Source organism: Rhododendron vialii, chromosome 1a (assembly GCF_030253575.1).
Source record: "Rhododendron vialii isolate Sample 1 chromosome 1a, ASM3025357v1".
Classification (NCBI taxonomy): Eukaryota; Viridiplantae; Streptophyta; class Magnoliopsida; order Ericales; family Ericaceae; genus Rhododendron; species Rhododendron vialii.
Window position 1 is genome coordinate 37,465,498 of NC_080557.1, and position 22,335 is coordinate 37,487,832.

Sequence of the window (22,335 nt, forward strand, 5' to 3'; positions counted from 1 at the left end):
TTTAGCTTGAAAAATTTCTCGTAAACTTTGTTGGCCTAGTATCCCTATAAACCTTGTACTGACATTAAACCCTTTCAAGAGCTATATTAGATTTGTAGCCGGACTATGTTTAAACAAGGTCTGGTCCAAGATATTTAAATAAGATAACATTTTTTTAGTGCAGTGGCGGAGCCAATGTAGGCCCATGGGTTGCCCTAGGATGAACTTGCAATTTTTTCCTCCTGAAGTGGAAGGGGAAACAATTCGGGTCTCCCCCCCTAAACATATTGAGCTTCAGGGCTCTGAGAAGTGGAGAGATTGCATAGTTGGGCATTTTGTTGATAGGAAACTCCCTTTCAAGTTAGTTCGGTCAATTGCTTTCAATAATTGGCGTGACTATGGTCTCAAGGATGTTCTAGCAAACGACAAGGGCTTCTTCTTCTTTGTGTTTGGAGTAGAAGGGGCTTATAGACAAATCTCTGAGATTGGTGCTTGGCATTTTGCTGGACGATTGATGGTACTGCAAGAGTGGCATTCCGAGATGGATTATGAAAAGGAAGGGTTACATAAATTGCCTCTATGGATTCAACTTTATAATGTTCCCCTTCAGTATTGGACCGAAGCAGGTCTTAGTTATCTAGCCAGCGCTGTTGGGAAACCCCTATATGCTGATGCTATGACTGAATCGACTAGTCGAATTAGTTATGCGAAAATCTGTGTAGAAGTGGATGCTCAATCCCCCCTGCCTCACTCTATCGATCTTATTACTTCAACAGGAAGGATAGTTAAGGTTGGTGTTAAATATCCTTGGAGACCTCTGAGATGTGTTTCATGTAATATCTTTGGCCATTCAGAATGCAGTAAGCTAGTTAAACCTCCAATTCAGTTGGAGGCTACTCGCAAAGCTCAGGATTCCATTCAGCATAAAGTTTGGGTTGTGAAAGGCAACAGGTCTGAGGGTGATCCTAATACTTTTCTTGACATTTCTGGAGATCGAGTTGCCCCTAAGGAGTCAGTGGTGACTGTTCCTTGTTCCAATCAATTTCTATCCTTGCAGACTGATAATTTGATCGATGATGCTACAGAAAGTGAGAAAGGGATGGTTAGTTCACCATGTGGGGGTGAGAACAAACCTACCTCTCCTACTCCTAGTGTTGCTGCTGCTGGAAATAATGTTACTTCTTTAACCTTGCCGGAGCCTAGGCCTTGCATAAACCAAGAGGGATCTGCAGCCTTTGATTTCTTCCCTGCTCTTGATGTGGGTTTACAGGATCCTGATCTTGTATTTCAAGCCTTATCTGTTTTGGAAGGAGAATCTCCAAAGAAGGCTTGTGAAGGGGGAAACCTTGGAGTAGGGAAGAGACGCAAAAAAACAAAGCATAAATGGTAAAGTTTGCTTCATGGAATGTGAGGGGATTGAATAATCCCACTAAGCAAGCTGAAATTAGGAAATTTATCCTTGCTAATAGTTTATCTCTGCTAGGGATTGTTGAATCTAAAATTAGAAAAGAAAATATGGCTGGTGCTATGTTACGTTGCCTTCCTTCTAATTGGGATTTTGTTCACAATGGGGATTTTGGTCATGTTGCTAGAATTGTGGTGGCTTGGAATAAGCAGGGTTCAACAGTGAGAAAGTTGTTTTCCTCAGACCAAATGATCCTTTTATCTACTGAATTTGATATGAAGTCTTTTATCATCTCAATTGTTTATGGTAGTAATCAAGCCAGTTCAAGGAGGCAGCTTTGGGATGATTTGAGACTCTGCTTTGGGTCTTTTGGGCATCAGCCTTGGATTCTTGTTGGTGATTTCAATACTGTTAGAAGACATAGTGAAAAATCTGATCCCACTCACTTTGATGCAAGTTCTGCTTCAGATTTTAACAATTGCTTGGAGGATGTCGAAATGGAAGATCTGAACTCTAAAGGCTTATGGTTCACCTGGTCAAACAAACGATCTGGTCATGATCACTGTAGTAGTAGATTGGACAGAGCTATTGTCAACTCTCATTGGCAAAGTTTATTTACTGAATCAGAGGCTGCTTTTCTTGCTCCAGGTTTTTCTGATCACTGTCCAATTGTTGTTTCTGTTCTCCCTTATCAAGGAGGGCACAAACCTTTCAAGTTCTTTAATTTTTGGATGTCTCATAAGGGATTTGTTCCTCTCCTCCTTCAATCATGGGAGCACCCAGTAGAAGAGTTCTTGTCTCCTATGTTGGTCCTTTACAAAAAATTGAGAAGACTTAAGCCTTGTTTAAGGACTTTCAATAAGGAGTTTTATGGTGATATCCAAAAGAAGGTTCTGCTTGCTCGAGATGAGCTCCATTCTATCCAAACCCGTATTGCCAATTCTACTGGAGATCCTATTCTTCTGGCATATGAAAAATCCTGTCTGTTATCTCTCAATGAGCTTAGTACTGCAGAAGAAGCGTGGTGTAGACAAAAGTCAAGAGTTAAATGGCTTGAGTTGGGTGACAATAATACAAAGTTTTTCCATAAGAAAGTGGCTAGTCACAGAATGCGAAATAAAATTTTATCCATCTGTAAAGAGGATGGGACTAGACTAGATACTCCTGCTGAAGTTAAGTCTGAGATTCTGAGGTTTTATCATAAGATGCTGGGTACAAGATTTGACCAGAAACAGCAAGGGGAAAGGTTAATTTTTGTCAACACTGTTCCTCCTGCCTTTCAGACTCAATTAGTTTCCCCTATTACACCTGAAGAAGTGAAAGTGGCTTTATTCTCAATCAATGGTGATAAATCCCCTGGTCCTGATGGATTCAATGCTAGCTTCTTTCAAAAGAATTGGAGTTTGGTGGGCCAAGAGGTAACTGCTGCAGTTCTTCATTTTTTTCAATCTGGTTTTCTCCTTAAAGATGTTAACACTACTGCCCTTACTTTGATTCCAAAAACAAGTTGCCCTCAAACTATGAAGGAGTACAGGCCAATTGCCTGTTGTAATGTCCTCTATAAGACCATTACAAAGATATTGGCTAACAGACTTCAGCCTATCCTACCCCTTATCATCAATAAAGCTCAAGCCGCCTTTGTCAAAGGTAGGTCCATCTCAGATAACATTTTGTTGATGCAAGAGTTAGTTAGGAATTATTAAAGAGACAGTGGTCCTCCTAGATGTGCTATAAAAATAGACTTGATGAAAGCTTTTGATTCCGTGGACTGGGATTTTTTATTTGAAGTCATGGTAGCCATGGATTTTCCTACTCAGTTTATTATTTGGATCAAAACCTGTATTTCTTCTGCTATGTACTCTGTTGTCATTAATGGGGAGCTTGAAGGTTTCTTCAAAGGGGAAAAAGGCCTTAGACAGGGTGATCCTATCTCTCCTTATCTCTTTCTGCTGGTCATGGAAGGTCTTTATGCTTTGTTGCAAAGGAATATTTCCCAAAGGCACTTCACCTATCATCCCAGATGCAAGGACCTTTCCATTTCCTTTCTAGCTTTTGCCGATGACCTCTTCCTTTTGTCTGGTGCTGACTGCCATTCCATTGAACTTATTAAGGATGTATTGGATGAATTCTACCACTCCTCAGGGTTGAAGCCAAATTTGCAGAAAAGTCAGATTTTCTTTTCAAATGTTAGTAATGAGATGAAGGCTGCTATTCTCAGAATACTCCCCATCCCAGAAGGCTCATTACCTGTGCGATATCTTGGAGTACCTCTCATCTCTACTCGGTTGAAGTATGAGGATTGTATACAGCTTAAGGAAAAAACCCAACAAAGAATAGCAAGTTGGACAAATAGAAACCTCTCTTTTGGGGGTAGAGCTCTTCTGATCCAATCTGTTCTCTTCAGCATGCAAACTTACTGGTGCTCTTTGTTTATTCTCCCTCAGAAAGTCATTAAAGAAGTGGAAGCTTTACTCAGAGCATTTCTTTGGTCAGGGCTTAATCTAAAGAAGGCTGGGGCTAAAGTGAAGTGGATGGATGTTTGTACTCCAAAAGCAGAGGGTGGATTGGGTTTCAAATCTCTGAAAATATGGAACAAAGCCTCCATGTTAAGGCACCTGTGGGCTTTAAGCAAAAAGGAAGATACTTTATGGGTCCAGTGGGTGCATAGCTATATCATCAAACATCACAACATCTGGTACATGCCTATCCCCATCGAATGTTCTTGGACAATTAGGAAACTTATGAAGTTAAGAGATTTGGGTCAGCTCTTTGTTAAACACACTATAGGCAATGGCAAGTCTACCTTCCTTTGGCTGGACAATTGGCACCCAAAAGGCCCTCTGTACAAACTCTTTGATGATAGAACTATGTCCAGGCTTGGCTCATCCCTTTATGACAAAGTCAGTTCTGTAATTGAGCATGGTGCTTGGCATTGGCCTAGACCACGCAATAGGGTCATTCAGCAGATCCAATCCTCCACCCCTACCTCTCTTCCTCTGGGGGACAATAAGGATGTGGTCACTTGGACTTGCTCCCCTTCAGGTAGCTATTCAACTAAACATACTTGGGAAGCTATCAAAAACAAGAATCCTAAGGTAACCTGGTCTTCTCTTGTTTGGTTTTCTCAAAATGTCCCTAAATGGGCTTTTATCTTGTGGATTGCTTGCCTTCACAAGCTGCCCACCAGAGATAGACTAATGCGATGGGGTATGCCTATTGACCCACATTGTATCTTATGCTTGCAACATGATGAAACTGCCAATCACCTTTTCTTTGAATGCTCCTACTCTAATCAGATTTGGCAGTCTATATTGACCAAGTTTCAAACTATTAGAAGTTCTGGGAACTTTGATATGGAACTGGATTGGATTCTGGCTCACTGCAAAAGTAACTCATTTCGAGCTCTTCTTATCAAGCTGTCCTTTGCTGCAGCGGTGTACCACATTTGGCTTGAGAGAAATTCTAGGGTATTTGGTGGAAGACTGCGGAGCTCTGAAGTAGTTTTTGCTTGCTTAGAGGAAAATTTGAGGCTTCGAGTTTCTACCTGGAAGCATTTTCCAAACTCAGTGGAAAATGCTAGGTTATGTCAACTTTGGAATCTTCCTATTAGAATTCTGCAAACTCCCCCTCATTGGAGTTTTGATTCTTTCCTGCAGATTGTTGTAGGTTTCCCATGTATTGGTTACCTTTGTTTCTGGGTTTTCCCTCTGGTTTTCTTGGTTGTTGGTTATATAATGCATCAATTACCAAAAAAAAATAAAAAAATGTAGGCCCATGGGGAACGTCCCCCACTGCGTTATTATTATTATTTTATAATTTTAGTTTTTCTTGAATTGAAACATATATTATTTTTTTATATAGTTCAACCAGTTCGTCCAAATACGCACATTAAAACATATTTTGTTCAACAACTCAAGAATGGGTGAACATTATAACATTACTATCTACTTTATTTAGGATTCATACTAGGTGGGTGAACAAAACACTGCTCTAAAATCTAAAAACTCGCATTCGTTTTTTGTGATGTAACACGCAAGCCCACCGTCATATTGCCAAAAAACATCAAGTTCTGGATTGATGGGATGTGATGTCTGAGATTTGTTGTCACCGAAATTTTTATTTCGTAGTGCCCCTACTGATGCATATTTCTAGCTATGCATGCAACTGAGTGCAAGTGCTTAATTGCTCTATAAATATGACAGTAATCCCATGCCTGATCAGTAGCAGATTTCCAATCCATTCCCAATTAACTACTGTCCAGAGGAAATTGCTAGAGACATCATGGAAGCTTTCTCACTAGCTATGGCTTTCCTTGTTATTCTTTTTGCCATTAGCTTCGTTGCTTTCAGAAATGCATCCAATGTTGATACAAATTTGCCACCAGGTGACTCTGGGTGGCCTGTTGTGGGTGAGACCTTAGATTTCGTCGTCAACCCCGAGAAGTTCATATCCGATAGGATGAAGAAACACTCTCCGGACATTTTCAGGACCAATTTCTTCGGAGAAAAGATCGTGATCATATGCGGCCCCAATGGCCACAAGTTCCTCTTCTCCAACGAGGACAAGCACTTCACTGCGTACGTGCCACAGGCTATGCAAAAGCTCTTCCTCTCCTCCCAACCCAAAACCGATAAGCTTTATCGAGACAGCAATGTGAAGTTGTTGCGATCCCCGGGGTTCTTGAAGCCCGAGGCAGTGGTCAATTACGTCCCAGGTGAATGCTATATATACAAGCAAATTAGTTTTCGTGATAATTAAAGAATATGTACAACTTGTACCCTTTATCGAATTTTAATTAATTTTTGTTACCTATCAAAAAAAGATTATGTACAACTTTGTTGTGGCCGGGTTTCTCAAATATTTATTCCTTCTTTCAGATTAAAACACACATCATTTTAGCTCATATCTTCATAAATAACATCGTCGGATCCAATGATCGAGCCAAGGGGATAAGTAGTGAGGGTTACCATCCCAATATTTTTAAAATTCCCTTACTCTAGGGGTAATTTCTTACGTATCGCCAAATTTTATACATCCGTTAAGGTAGTGTTCCATAAAAAGATTATCTCAATAACTAATTTCGGAGCAAAACATGACTTTGAGAGTTACAAAACTTGCTCAACAAGTTAGGTCCCCAGCCCCGGATTTTCTCGATCATTAATCAGCGGATTGAATGGTTAGTTTCTTGTTTGATTCCCCTTTGGGCATCGAGCCAACGGATCAAATTAAAAAGACGTGCACCATGATTGGGATCAATTAGAAACTCTCTCTCTCTCTCTCTCTCTCTCTCTCTCTCCCTCTCTCTCTCTCTATCTATATATATATATAGTAGCTTCGCATAAGGAATCAATGACTTTTTCAACACCCGAAACAAGCGTGAAAGAGAGCATAGGGGTGCTAGTTCCTTCATTATTAATTAGAAAATTCTAAAATCAGTCCAATGGGCTGACAATAGTAAGTGCGTAAATGTGTATTAAAATGTATAAAAAATGCACAAAAATACATGTTTTCCTTATCTTCTAGTGTGTTTATCGTTAACCTAATGGGCTGACAATAGCAAGACCGTTATTAACTTAGCAAAAGTTCTTGCGGCTGGCCTATAAGAGACTACTTTCGGTCTACTTTACTAGAGTTGTTTTAGATTTGCCGGTCGCTCTCTTGATAAGGTTGTTTCATGCCATGCACAACTTGGACGGTTAATGTAACTACTAACTAAGGGCGTGTTTGCGATTGCTGCCTGTGGATACAGATTTTAGAATTTAGCTTCAGCTTCAGCTATAGATTTTAAATTCTGGATTTTAGTAGATATTGATAAACATGTTTGTTGCAATTGTGAGATTATGAGAATTTCATTTATTTTTCGAGAATTTGTGTTACAGAACCCCAAAGGCTACCCAACACAACTTTGAAATTTTGAGTATTTCTTTCATTTTTTAAGTTCTTAGAATCTATAAATTCTAAAAATCAATTATGTAGAAATTTTAACAAATATTCTAAACTGATTTTTAGAAGTTAGAATCTAGAGATATATATCTATCAAAATAAATTTGCACAAACACCCACTAATAGCCTTATAGAATAGGTTTTGGATGTTGTAGCATTAGAGCGCGCAAGTTTATCAGTACTTAGTTAAAAAAACTTATGAACAGTGCATATTTTTTATTTTATATAATCACATTTCTTTCAACACTATACCAACACTATCTATTTAACCAACTTTCTATTAAAATACACATTCTTTCAATCTTTTCCTTTATCCTATTATTATAATATGAGAGAGAGGGGGAAAGGGAGAGGGAGAGAGAGAGAATTAAATAATCAAATAAATGATATTCCGGATGAACAGTTGTGAGGTATTAATACAGAACCAATTCTTCAAAGCTATTTTACCTTCCTTTTTACCTCATCTACTGCAACCTGTTTTTTTGTTCTCCTTCGGTAAAATAGCTCAAATGGCAATTTTAGCTCTACTGATAAACTTGCTTTTATAGGCTAAAATACGGTATAACTACAACAAGGTGCACCAGATCTCCTAAGGATCCGGTTTCTCTGTAGTTAACTGCAGAAAAATATGTGCGGTTCAATCTAAACAGTTTATTTTGATAATCAATGGTTCAGATTTGCTGAAACTTTTACTGGTAAAAGTATATATTCTTACCGGTAAAATATGAAAACAAATATAGACCATTAAAAATACCATCCGACGGTTGCGATCAATTGGATCGCACCTCTGCAATCTAAAACTGGACTGCAGACAAGCCAGATTCATCTCCTAACTAGCTATATATGTACTTGTACTAAGCTAAAATTCTCGCCCTGGTCAAATAATTATGCATGAAAATTTGTAGAGTACTGAGGCCCCGTTTCAGAAATCTTCTTAAAACATAAGTAGCTTATTTCACGTTTTCAAATTCAAAAATAAAGTAAATGAAAAATAATTTTTTAATTATTTTTCATCGCATAAAAGATCTCATCAAGATCTTTCAAACAAGATTCATATTGCATATTTTTAAATTTCAATAAACCTATAATTTTTGTACTTAGCCCATAATTTTCTTACTGGCAGGTATGGACTCCATTATCCAAAAGCAGCTGAAGACTCACTTGGAAGGTAAAACTGAAGTGAAGATTCACCCATTCTCGAGGTCCTTAACCTTGACCCTCGCGTGTCGCTTCTTTCTGGGCATCGAAAACCCAGAACGCGTCGCGAAACTCGTCGGCCAATTCGACATAGTGACCAACGGGATTCACTCTCTTCCCCTCAACGTCCCCGGGACGGCGTTTTACTACGCGGTCAAAGCTGCCGCGGTGATTCGCAAGGAGCTCGCGGATGTGGTGGCGGAGAAGAAAGCTCGAGTACTGGGCTCCGGAGCACCAACTCAGGACCTGTGTACGACGATGATTGTTGGAGGGTACATGCCGGATGAGGAGATTAGTGAGAAGTTGATGGGGTTTCTAGTGGCTGGATACAGCACCGTTGCTACTACCTTGACTTTTTTCATGAAATTGGTTGGAGAGAGACCTGACGTTTATCATAAGATCTTATCAGGTAATAATTAGGACTCTTCTGATTGACTTAACAGTCCTGCATGCATATACTTTTTACAAATTTGAGGGCTAGTTCCATAAAATCACCCGTTAAAAGGTCAAAAAAAGAGTATTTGCATCAATTAAGGAAGTGTAGCTAGAAATCAATTTCCTTCTTTTATCGGCAAAACAAATTTGTACAGATCATCAAGGATGGAGCAAAGGGGTCTAGTGGCGGTGGCCTCCACGACAAGATCGAATTTCTAGAAATGCAACTATTATATGTAAAATAAAAAAGAAAAGTTTAATGGGTCAAAGTGAAGTATTATGTAAATGATACGGTCTAAATTAAGGGGGAAAAACTTCACACTAGGATGAAAGATGATTTTCTGTCAAGTTTCTTGATCACATACATTGAGAATGATATAGTTAGAAGTTTTTACAGCAATTCTATCATCGATACTTTTATAGACATGAAAGAGCGTCGAGCACAATTCAAGATGCCTCACTTTGGTAGATAGATTAAATTAAAATTGGAGAGTAATTTTTACACTCCCCTTCTTGATAACCAACTCTTTTTTTCTAGTGTTGAAAGTGTATGCATTTTTTTCTACGTCATATGCATATGACAAATATCCTTAACTGTAATTTTTTATTATGTAATTTTAATTTTTCCAAGATTCAAATCTTTTTAATTTTTTACTAGTATACATTCACAACTCTTAGGATAAAAATCTAGCTCTGACCCTACAGAGAGAGAGAGAGAGAGAGAGAGAGAGAGAGAGAGAGAGAGAGAGAGAGAGAGAGAGAGAGAGAGAGAGAGAGAGAGATTAGCATCGAAAACCAGGAATACTTGGCCCGGTGATTAAGGTCAGATACATATTATTGGTTTGCTTCCTAGTACGTTGGTGTTCGACATTTCGAAACCTTTTTAGATACAGGAGTTAGATCATATTGAACTAGCTATGAATGGGTGTCTACTACTAGATGGTGGAATTGATTTTCAAGAAATTACTCGAGCTGCATGAATAGGCTTTGATAGAGACTGTGGAATTGATTTTCGAGAGATTACTCGAGCTGCACGAATACGATAAGTTTAAAAGAGACCATGAAATTGATTTCCAAGAGATTAGTCGAGCTGCATAAAAAGGATAAGCTATAAAGAGAAAAAGTACTCCTCACGCCAAAGCCCAGCAGTGGACCCACTTTACTATTAACACCTCACATAACATAATAAATATTCTTATCTTAGAAGCAATTATGTATTATTTCTGCAGTCATTTTTTTTTTCGATTTTTGAATTATTTATTTGTGATTTCTGATTGTGCTTGTTCTATCATTATTATTTTTTTTTTTTTGTCGGAGATTCAAGAATTATCTCATGGAGGTTTATAGAAGTAGCTTGGGTGAGTTCTTCTACATTTTTAAAAAAATAAGTTAATTTTGTTCTTATTTAAATTTTTTTCGCATTTGTTAATTTTACGTCAAACTTTTATGGATTATTGATTTATTTCGACAAGAGAAAATAGAAAAGTAAAAAAATTTACTTTTACCCAAATATTTTGAGAAATAATCACTTTTTAACCACTTTTTAGCAAAAAGTGGTTATTTCTCCAAATATTTGGGTAAAGTAAAAAAAAATTACTTTTCCGATTCCTCTCATCGAAATGAATAAATAATCTACAAAAGTTTGGCGCAAAATTAACAAATGAAAAAAAAATCAAATAAAGACAAAACCAACTTATTTTCTTATAAGTTTAGAAGAAGTCACAATGTAGTTAAATATAAGCAGAAATCAAGGTTCGAGAATCAAAGCCAAGGCCGCTAGAGCTGCCATACCAATCTTCTTGATCTTCAGACCACTAGCAAGCAATCAACATCAATGATTAGAAATTTATTTCTAAACTTATTTCTCGAGTTTGGGCACCACTAGTAACAATCCTGATTCCGCCACTGCTAACGTCAAAACCTCAGCTAGCCTCTTTCTAACCAATGAAAAGAAGATCGACATCTCGATGCATGGTGATATATAGCTTATCTATTACTTTTATAGAATGAGAAGAAGCCTGCAACTCGATCAACCCGGGTGGCCGGCCATATATAATTACGTATATACGTTTTTCCTGATCGAGTTCGCATGCATGCCGTTATCGATCGATGTTACACAAACCAATGCAGTACGTACACTTATGTTGTTGTGAAATTCAGAGCAGTTGGAGATCTCAGAGTCCAAAAAACCTGAAGAAGAACTGCTAAGCTGGAATGACGTGCAAAAAATGAAGTATGCTTGGGCCGTAGTCTGTGAAGCTATGAGGGTGGTTCCTCCGGTTCTCGGAACTTTCAGAGAGGCCATAACCGACTTTTCATATGCTGGTTACACTGTTCCAAAGGGGTGGAAGGTATGTATATTATCAATGTGTAAACATGCAAAATTCAAAAAAGGAAAAAAGTGCTTCTGGAATCTTGGGTTGGCTGCACTATGTTAATCATACATAAGTGCTCACCCTGCATTCTGTATATTTTTTTTTGCTCGGCACACACTGCATTCTGTATTACTGTATACTACATTTGTCTTTTTTTTTTTTTTTGCCTAGTCCCTGTTCCGTTAAGGGATATAGACCAAAGTTGAAAAGGTTCATATACAATGATTTGATTTGTTCATAATTCCCTTCACACCCCAATGCGCACTTGCAAGTGCATTCGTGTTAAGTGCTAAGTGCCGCCACATGCGTGCGCCCAAGCGCATGCACACATGCAGATGTTGTAGCATCTCTTTAGGATCAAATTAGAGGGCATTTTTGCCGAGCAAAAATAAAATAAAATTAGAGGGCGTTTTCACTAAAAATTTTGGACTGTAAGTTATTGCATTTTGTCATGTTGTTCACACTAACTCATAACTTCTTTCTCTTCATTTTTTTCCTTTCACCCACCCATCTATATACCACCTACAACTTATAGGAATGTTAGTGTAAATAACTTGACGTTTTGGATAACAAGAAGTTGTCCATAACTTATCGGTAAGAAAGCACTTTATTCAATTCATGATTTTGTGCTTTAACCATTTTCTTTTTTTTTGCTTCAAAAGGGAAAAGATGTAAAGGGAACGTTCTTAAGAGTCAACTTACAAATTACAAGAGTAAAAATATAGGCCAGCAACATGAAACAGAGAGTAGCTTGTAACATTTTCAGCATCTGGAGTATTACTCATGTTTGATCACTCCTATAAAAATAAGGAAATTTTTCATAAATGGTCCCTCTAGTTTGCATGAATTTTCATTTGCGTCCCTCTAGTATCAATTGTGTTACTTTTAGTCCTATAATTTGCATTCTGTTTCAATTTCGTCCCTCTCGCTTATGGCGTTAATGAAACAAACGGAATTGGAGGACAAAATTGTCATTTCTCCTCACAGAGGAACTAAATTGAGATTTCATGCAAACTAGAGGGACTGTTTCTATAATTTTGTTTTTTACTTTTGTTTTTGTAAATAAATTTAAAATACATCATATATAATATATTTCTCATCTCATTTTATATTGAATAATAAAATATATGTTGAAATTTTGTAAAGATTTATTATATACATCACAAAAAATATGAGAAAATTCGAAAAACAACCCTTATGTTAATTGTCTTGGTCTTGTATTTTTTTTTCAATTGAATTTTCACTATCGTTATTTTTTTTGTCACATGATTAAAAAGAAAAAGTTGTTTAGTAGTATTTAGAAATCTTGTAATTGTGTTTAATTAAGCAATAAAACACTATTAAATATTAAGAGATCAAATACATTAAAATATGGGTATAAGTGTATTTATTTTGGGACTTACTCATAAGATCACTCATATAACAAATAAACACGGATTTTAAACATTTTTTTTATTGGATGAAAAAATAAGAAGATTATAAGAACATGATACAAAGACATTAGCTAAGGGGTTGATTTGTACATTTTCTAATATTTTGTAATGTGTAATGAAATATAAATTTTCCAATATAGTTTGATTACCCAATAAAAAATAATTCAGCTGTCAAATACATTACTTATGGTCTTTTTTATTTTATTTGCAAAAAACGAAAGTAAAATGTAAAATTTTAAAAATAATCCCTCTGGTTTGCATAAAATTTCAATTTGGTCCCTCTGTGAGAGAAAATGACAATTTTGCCCTTCAATTCCGTTTATTTCATGGATGGCGTTAGGGAGAAGGACGAAATTGAGATGGAATGAAAACTATAGGGTTAAAATTGATACAATTAATAGTAGAGGGACGAAAATGAGAACTCGTGCAAACTAGAGGGACCATTTTTATAAATTTCCCTAAAAATAATGTTGTGCACCTTTTCTATGTCGACCAAGTTAATTAATTTTGTGTTATGATGGTATTTTCATTTTCAGGTATTTTGGACCGTCAACACGACACAAAGAAACCCTGAGTACTTCCAAGAACCGAATAAATTTGACCCTTCAAGATTCATGAAAAGTGAAGAAATGCCCCTATATACGTATGTGCCATTTGGGGGAGGACCTAGAATGTGCCCTGGGAAAGAATACGCTCGACTCGCGATCCTCACTTTCGTCCACTACATGGTTAAAAAGTTTAAATGGGAATTGATTGAACCTAATGAGAAGATCTTAGGCAGCATGGTGCCATTGCCGGAGAAAGGACTCCCAGTTCGCCTGCATCCTCGCTACGTTTAATCGATAGATAGAACTTATAATTTACTTCATCATTCAGTTTTGGACTTTTTCGAATCCTACTAAATATTAATGCTCAAAACATGTATCGATCTGTGTTTGTATCTACAGTAGTACTGTAGTGTAGGCCTAAAGTGCAACAATTTGAATAACGTTGGATATTGGAGAAATAAGAAAATGTTACTCCCTCCGTCCTGTAAAGTTAGTCCTTTATGAAAGAGTACTGCTATGGGTACCGACGGTACCCATAGGGAAAATGCACCGACGGCCACCGGACGGTCGTCTCCGGTCACCGGACGGCCGATCCGAGCCGTCCAAAAATTTTAAAAAATAAAACCGAGTGGCCTAACGCGAGAATCAATGGCATCCGAGGTGTGTAGGGTACTTGATCCGAGCACCCATTTTTCGTGTATATTTGTATATACGTGTATATACACGAAAAAGGGGTACTCGGATCAAGTATCCTACACACCTCGGATGCCATTGATTCTCGCGTAAGCCCACTCGGTTTTATTTTTTAAAATTTTTGGACGGCTCGGATCGGCCGTCCGGTGACCGGATACGGCCGTCCGGTGGCCGTCGGTGCATTTTCCCTATGGGTACCGTCGGTACCAATAGGATTTCTATTTATTATGAAATTACGTGCAATTTTCAAATTTAAAAATAATATACTTACCATGTAATATGGATCTTGTTTAATAGTTTTTGAATGAGATCTTTTGAACGATGCAAAAAAAAAATCAAAAAAATTATTAAAATTGTACGTAGTTTCGTAGCGAACCAACTTTATGGGATGGAGGAAGTATGTACTTGGAAGAACATATGGTTTATTATAATGACTAATGAGACATGATGTATCGACTCGGATTCGATAATAAATAATTTCTACTTTTTAAAACAACGTAGGGCACAACTTCAATAGTGTAATTTTTTTTGTACTTTTCTTTTGTTTATTTTTAAATATTTACGTACTTTTATACAAATTTGTTGGACATTAATTATCTATGGAGTAACTCTTTTTGGTGTGTGTGTGTGTATATATATAATTTATTAAATTTGGGGTTAGCCGATGATAGATTAGATTCATGGTTCCGCCTTTGATATAGAGGTACGTACTATCAAAATGAAAAAGAGTACAAAACAGAGAGACGTGAACCACAAAACCAACGACGGATTAGGTAAAAGAGGCACTTAAACATATGGTGGGTGTGATCAGTGATGCGACCTCTTTTACAACCTCCCAAACACCAAGAATGTAAAATCAATTTAAGAATGTAAAGTCATCGAAGAGACAAAAATCGAAAGTGCACCATATGTTGGTGATCATTGGATAGGATTCGTTTCTTTTGATATCAGTAACCAAACGCTCCATTATGTAGTAGACCTCATGAGATGTATCGAAGGTTTTAAATAAAAGGCCATAACATATCGTATATGGTGTTACGTAATGGGATTTCGGACCTCTGATACGATCCGATATTCGCCGATATATATATATGGCCGTATCATTACGTACATTACTCGATACTTCGATTAAAAACCGTGGATGTATTTAATGTAACTAGATATGGTAAAAAAAAAAACACAACACACTCAGAAAGATAATCAGCACACTTAGAAAGATATATATATATATATATATATATATATAACATTCTTGTTGCATTTGAGAAATAATTAAGATCCTCTATCTATTTTTTTTTATGCATCAAAAAGTGATCAAACCTATGAACACTGAGATCAGGAGATTGAGATGATACATGATTAGGTTTTGTGCCACATTTCTGTTACATGTTGGTGATCTATGAAGCACCGAACGCCTAGGATTCGATGTATATATCCGTATCGTACACGACGAGAACATGTCAAAATACGTATGAGTGTGTCCATCAGATTTCAATAATTTTTATGGTGGGACACGCATGAGGCACTGGGAAAGATATTGGGATATGGCAGGGTGGCTTTTGAAAAATTTAAAAGCTTTTTCTAAGGGTACATATTTTTACCATCGAAAGTATTAAACCAAAAGTGCGATATATTAAATATATTAGTATGGATATTGGCAAACATCATTTGTCAATAATGCATTAGATGGGAGCCTAAACCTTAATATTATGTAGTTATAATCGTTGAAATATAAGTTTTAAAAAAAAAAAACACGTTCAGTTGAACAAACCCATGACCCTGATCATAGTGTAAGTTATGCACGCACTTGAAAATTGAAATCAAGTGTGAGGGTTGCCTTCTTTTCTTTTTAATTAATTATGTACCAAATGTAAGAGAACCAAGCACTAATATTTAATAGTGGTACTGGTTCATCATAAAATTCGTTTTTTTTTTATGGTGAATAGACGATATTATAGAAAACATAAAATTCCTTGAGTATAAACTTGATTTGGTATTTCGGCCGAAGAAAAATAGAGTCCAATACAAGCCCAATAAAGAAGCCCAAAATAGAAGATATAATTGGAGGAGTATAAAAATCTATTTTCTAGACGAGTTCTATAATATTCTTCGGAAATATCTAGATATTTGTTGTAAGTAAAAGTCACATGTGTAGAATCTAGAAACTACATAGATATTATCTTGTAAGAAATATCTAGAACCTTTCATGGAGTACTATAAATTTGGATGGGTTCTAGTTATTCCAATGCCAAAAAGTCAAGTTCTTACTTCCGCACTCTTGTCTCAACTCCTCCTCTTCCAACAAATTGGTATCAGAGCTCGGTTCATGTTGAAGAAAATGTCCACACAAGGAGTCTCATTCCCTTGGCTAATCAAAGATAACTATGGCTGTTGGAATATTCAAATGAAGGCCTTTCTTGGTGGTGAAGATGTATGGGACGTTCTAGAAAAAAGCGTTGAAGGGGTAGGTGCAACTACTGAAAAGCAAAAGCATGAGAACATTGTTAGCAAAATGGTGGTGAAAATTCAATAAGGAAAAAGAAACTCTCTCGGTCAAGGTGGTATCAAGGAAGTATAACCTGGATGAGAACACTTGGTTACCATATATGCCTACCAGGGGTAGACCTTCAACAACAATTTGGAAAGACTTATGTTCAGTAGGAAACATTGGTGCAGATATGGGAGAATGCATAATTCATGGTTTTGTTTTCAAGGTCAACTCAGGAAATAAAATCAAGTTCTAAAAACACAATTGACTAGGTGATGAAACTCTTGAAGCAATCTTCCCAAGACTTTACAGTATCTCTCTTCAAAAGGAAGCAATGATAGCAGATGTGTTGTGCAATCAAAATCCTGGTCAATGAATTTATTATTTAGCAAGAGATTACGTGACTCCGAGAATCAACATGCAACTCTAAAACAACTCCTAAGAGTGGTGCAACTTCAAGACTCAGTTGATGATTCTCTACAATGGGCTTGGAGCAACGATCTGACCTTCTCTATGAAGTCAGCTTATTTGAAATGGGAAGGTCAAACATTCTTGGAAGATAAAATCTTATCATCGATCTGGAAGAATATCTACCCTCCAAAAGTTGAACTTTTCACTTGGATGGCTATTCAGGATTGCATTGCTTCAAAATCAGTGTTAGTAAGGAGAGGGATCCTTAATGAAGGCTCTGATTTGTGTCCATTCTGTAATTCTGCTAGTGAAACACCATCTCGTTTATTGTTACATTGTCAGTTTACGTGGCAGGTGTGGTCAAGGATAATGGAGTGGTGGAAGTTTCAATGAGTTAGCCCTCAAAACCTCAAAACCCTGTTTCAGATCTGGGATCAAAATTCTATTAAAAATTTGGAGTGGATATGCTGGTTGGCAAGCTTTTATGCAATGCTCTGGACAATATGGACATGTAGGAATGAAGTGGAGTTCAGAAACAAAGTGCGGGGACTAGAGGAGACCATTGATTTAGTGTAAAAACAAGGATGGTTATTTGGGTGAAAGGGATGTTCGATATCAAAGATTACTCTGTGGATGATTTCAAAAGGTGTTTGGATGGAATCAGACTTGTTAAAATTTAAATTGTCTATCTGTCCATCTTAAGGTGTCTTTCCTGTGGTTTTTTTTCCTACTTTTTCTCCTTTATCTGGTTTTTTCTCCTCTTTTGTTTTCTTTTTGTTTCCTCTCTGTTTTTTTTACATTTGGGTGGTTTGGAGTGTTGCAGTCTGTTTTGTTTTTTTTAGGTCCTTTTGGATGTGTCTTTAGTCTGTCTTAGTCCTGGTAGTTTTTTTCTTTTCTTGTCGATCCTTTTTCAGTGTTTCTTTAGGTGTTTCTTTGTTTTCTGTCCTGGTGGGTGTTGAGTACTGTGGGGTTTGGTTCTTAGGGGGTGTGCTCCCGGTGTCCTTGTAGTCTTGTGGGTCCTTGGATCATCTCTGTCTTTGGTGTTGCTCATTTCATCTTCAGAGTGTGCCTTTGCCTTATTCATGCTCTTATCAACTCCCATCCTTGGAGGGCTAAGAGGGTTACTTTTCAACGTTTGTGGAAAGGTCTAGTTCTTACTTGGAAATGAATTATACTGCAATCTCCTATCATAATTCTAGACTGATCCTACCTATTTGTTGCTGTTGATGTTGGTTATTTTCACCGTTTTCTCTTTTTTCATCCTCATATTAACTCCTTTGGGAGGGCTATGAGGACAGGTGTTTCTCTTATTTTACTGGAACTGTCTATGTCTTTCTTCCAATTTTGTGATGGCTGCTATGTGTTTCTATTTTGGGAAGATTACTTTTCTGTTACGAGGTTCCTATGATGAGGTGTTTGTATCTCTCTTTTCAACTCCTAGCTTTGGGAGGGCTAAGAGATGTTTGGGATTGCTAATTCAGAAGGAAGGTGCTGAGACTAAAGTAAATCAAAGGCTCAAGGTGGATCATTGTCTTCTTGTTCGTTAAGTGAGCTAATATTATTGATCAATGTTTCTGTTCGTGTTGGTCAGTCCTATCACAGGTGTCTCAATTATGATTTCAAAGTGTTGGTGCTGCTGTTTTCTAATAATATGCTATTGGGCTTCCTTGTCGCATTTTGGGAGATGATCTTTCTGCTATCGATGGCTTAGAGGCCTTTCTAATTCCTCCTGTTACGGGAAGTCATCTCCAAGTTTCATAAGGTGTCGATTTCTATTCTGATGGTTTCTGCTATGTTTCTTTTCAACTCCTATCCTTGGGAGGGCTAAGAGAAGTTGGGGTGGACTCATTTCTAGATGAAAAGTGCTGAAAAGGTCCCTAATTTCCTTGTATATTGAAGTAAAAGCAAGAGCTCAAGGTGGATCAATGTTTGTTTTGAATTGTATTCCTACTGCATTGCCATTCTGGTGATGCTCTGAAAATTGTGCTCCTATTGCCTTACTATCTGATGTTGCTGCTCGGAGGGTGTTCCAGATATGATGCTTGGTTATTTTCTGGTTTAGAATATCTTCATACTGTTTTATTTTCCGGCCTATTGTTTTTGGCCCATTGTCTCCTCTCTTCCAATGCTGTATTGGAAGTCTATTTTTTTTCCTATTCCATGTATCAATATAATGATTTAGGTTTCCTTTTCTTTGATGTACCCGTATCAAGTTTCTAATAATAAAATTTTATTATCGATAAAAAAAAAAAGAGAGGCAAAAGCATGATGCCAAGGTGAAAGATTAAAGGGCTTTATCAAGGAATGGATAATGCTAATTTTGAGAAGATTGCACATGCTACCACCATCAAAGAAGCATGGGAGATTCTCCAAAATTCCCGATGTGAGTTTGAAGCTTTTCCCTGATGCGATAAAAGAATAAGCTAATCTGGTTTCGAGTCGTGCAATGGCCCACTTGAGTTGAAGAACTACTAGGGTGCTATTGAAGACTGCGCAAGCGAGCAATAGAGCTCGATATGGCAGCTTTAGGGTTTGCGTGGTTCAACTTGAAGGAGTACGAGGCTGCTAAGTCCACCCCTTTCAGGAGGACGGACTTGTCCGCCAACAAGTCTAAGGTTTGAAGAATTTATTTCAAAGTGCACGGATTCTGGTGCCAATGGGGATCCCCCAATTGATGTTGATGCCGATGGGGTCCCCCAATTGATGTTGCTGATGGGGATGCCAACATTGACGTTGTTGCTTGTCTTCTTCTGTTTCCCACTTTTCCACCGGGTAGGCGTGAGTGGAAAATCCAATGGCGTATGCAGTGTGAGTGCGGGCGTGCCAGGACTTGTCGTCGCCCAACGTATGGAAGGCGTGAGTGCGCCTCGATTTGACTTCGTATGTAATGCGACTGCGTGTGACCCAAAGGGTAAGGCCACAAAAAGGTTCGTGGTTTTGCCACAACGATAGTGGACTTATAATTTTCCAACCGTGTGAAAAAAAGTAGAGAACATCGTAGAATAACTTTATTATATAGTAATAATAAAGTTTGGGATACAAGAGATATATGAATAACTTTATTATGTAGTAATAATAAAGTTGGGGTACAAGAGAAATAGAAATGGAAGAGAAATGAGATAATTGCTTCGCTGGAAAGACTTTGATTTAAGCGTTGAGCTTGATTGGTGTGTGAACCCTTTTTCCTTCTTGTGGACTTGTATTTATAGGCCAAGGGACGTCACGATTTTCTGCGTGCAAGAGGATTTGTGATCTTCTCCTCGTTGTGCCAAGTGCCCCATGATTGAGCTTTTCCCTTCTTGTTGGCGGTTTTTGGAGGTTTTTGGAGGTTACCCGAGTACAGCACATGTTTTTCTTCCATAATGGGTGGTTCTTGGCAGTTAAGAGAAGTTAATTGGAGATCATGTGCCAACCCATTTCCTTCTTCCGTGGGTTTCTCGGATAATGGGCAGTTAGAAATTCTTTTGCACCAAACACACCCACGTTTTTCATCATGCAACTGATTAACTCCTAAATAATAGGATCAATTAGCCACTGATCAACCCAATTCCACGTGTTCGAAAACAGATGTGAGCTTGACTTTCTTCGGGAATAATCCAAGTGGGAAAATTATTCAGTGTATCGCGTTTCATTTGGGTTTTGATCAATTGGGCCTTGCTCCAATACCGAAATTAATGTGGCCCATTAATCTTTAGCCCGAGAAACTTATAAATATTGGCCCAATTTAATTAATATCTAATTAAATGGCCCTCCAGCGCTAGTCCAAGATTTGATGCCAAAAACGGGTGTAAACAATTCTATTCGTTCATGGCGAATGGACTCACCTCTTTAAAAAGAAATTAGAGTCCGGGGCATACGCGATGCATGTACAAATCGAATCATGCTTATCATTTGATGTCAACATTCGATCATACAAACAATAAGTGGGATTCGACTTGCACACGCATCAAGTGTGCCCGACCTCTAATTTTTTATTAGGCCATTGTATACTACTTTCACTAAATAACAAAACTGAAAACAATAGCAATAATTGAGGTCGAGAATTTGTGCATGAGTGGAGGATTTACAGAAAGAATTTGGGCATATTGTTTGAAAACCATGATTGGTGGATGCACAGAAAGGATTTTGTGCATATTGTTTGTGAAAGCAACCTCTAGAGGTTGATGCACCAAGTCGAATGTTGGCAAAGTTAGAAGCTATTGTGCATATGTTGTCAACTTTTGACTTGGACATGCATTGCGTGTGCCAAGGCTGCTTTCACAAAACAATATACACAAATTCTTTATGTACATCCACCATTCATGGTTTATCTCTCTTCCATCACAAATTGTGATTTCTCATATCAAAATGGATCTGATAAAAATAAGCACAGAAGGGAATTAAAAATCCATAGTATTTTGATTTAACAAATTGATGTTTTAGTTAGAGAAAAATTGGAAGAGAATTTGTTTTACGACAGTGACATTGATATCCAACTTATCTATACTTGCTCAAATTTTTCATTGTAAAAAAAGTCATCTTCAAATGCAAGTTATTAGGAGAGAGAACAACTCAATGACATAAGAAGAACGAAAGTTTAGAGACCATCCTGTAATTGACAGCCGTCATGTATGTAACTCAAATTTAATTCGCGCTGAAATTGGTTTACATAGATTTCAACAACTTGACAAAATTATGAGTGCAATCAGTATGAAAAGAGCAAACAAATGGAGTACATAGAAGAAAACCTCTTTCTCTGATCAGTAGAAGAAATGTTTTGGAGGAGAAAAATTCAGAGAATAAATTGACCAATGTCTGACTTCAAGACTCGAACTTTGATAATTGTGTGGGAAATAAACTTACAAACCAATTGCAGTAACTTTCGGCTCCATCTCTACAATTCTCAATGTTCTAAAAATTGCTAGACACTAGTCAGGCGAAAAAGGGCCGCCTAGTGATCGCTTAGCGCTCGAGCGGGGACTAGTCGGCTGCCTAATCTAGGAGTTGGACCACCTAGCTTATCGGCCTAGATGGCCGACTTTTAGAACACTGACAATTCCACATGTTTACCCACACCCACCTTGATCAAGGCCCCACACCCCAAACTCACCTCTAAGGTTCTTCCCCATGCCTCTCTCTCTCTCTCTCTCTCTCTCTCTCTCTCTCTCTCACAAAGCCACTGCCACTCCACTCTCTTTCTCAAGACGGGGGAGGAGTTGGTTAGGCATAGTAATTTTATCTTTTTATCCTGACAGTTAATTAATGAAACCTTTATTTATTTTTTTTTTTTTGGTACATGAAACCATTAAAGAAAAGCATAAGATCTCTTGTAGGAGGGTAAATTTGAGAAATCAGTTTTGTAACAGGGCTACACAAAAGTGTTCACATCAAGTGTTGCTCTCCCATTATATATCAGAATAGATTGTTGCCAACAAATGTAACGAGGGAA

General features: G+C 37.5%; 1 protein-coding gene across 1 annotated transcript; it reads left to right on the top strand.

Annotated features, from left to right (window-relative positions):
- The first annotated feature begins 5,284 nt into the window (after positions 1 to 5,284).
- Positions 5,285 to 13,804, top strand: LOC131298796 (beta-amyrin 28-monooxygenase-like). Its single transcript, XM_058324299.1, has 4 exons — positions 5,285 to 6,098; positions 8,451 to 8,933; positions 11,120 to 11,310; positions 13,304 to 13,804. Exons 1-4 carry the CDS (start codon positions 5,666 to 5,668, stop codon positions 13,604 to 13,606), a joined length of 1,410 nt encoding a protein of 469 aa, XP_058180282.1. The 5' UTR covers positions 5,285 to 5,665; the 3' UTR covers positions 13,607 to 13,804.
- The last annotated feature ends 8,531 nt before the right edge of the window (positions 13,805 to 22,335 follow it).

Coding starts and splice junctions, on each gene's coding strand:
- LOC131298796 (XM_058324299.1), top strand. CDS start 5,666: ATGGAAGCTTTCTCACTAGCTATGGCTTTCCTTGTTATTCTTTTTGCC. Junction 6,099..8,450: donor AGTGGTCAATTACGTCCCAG/GTGAATGCTATA, acceptor TCTTACTGGCAG/GTATGGACTCCATTATCCAA. Junction 11,311..13,303: donor CTGTTCCAAAGGGGTGGAAG/GTATGTATATTA, acceptor TTTCATTTTCAG/GTATTTTGGACCGTCAACAC.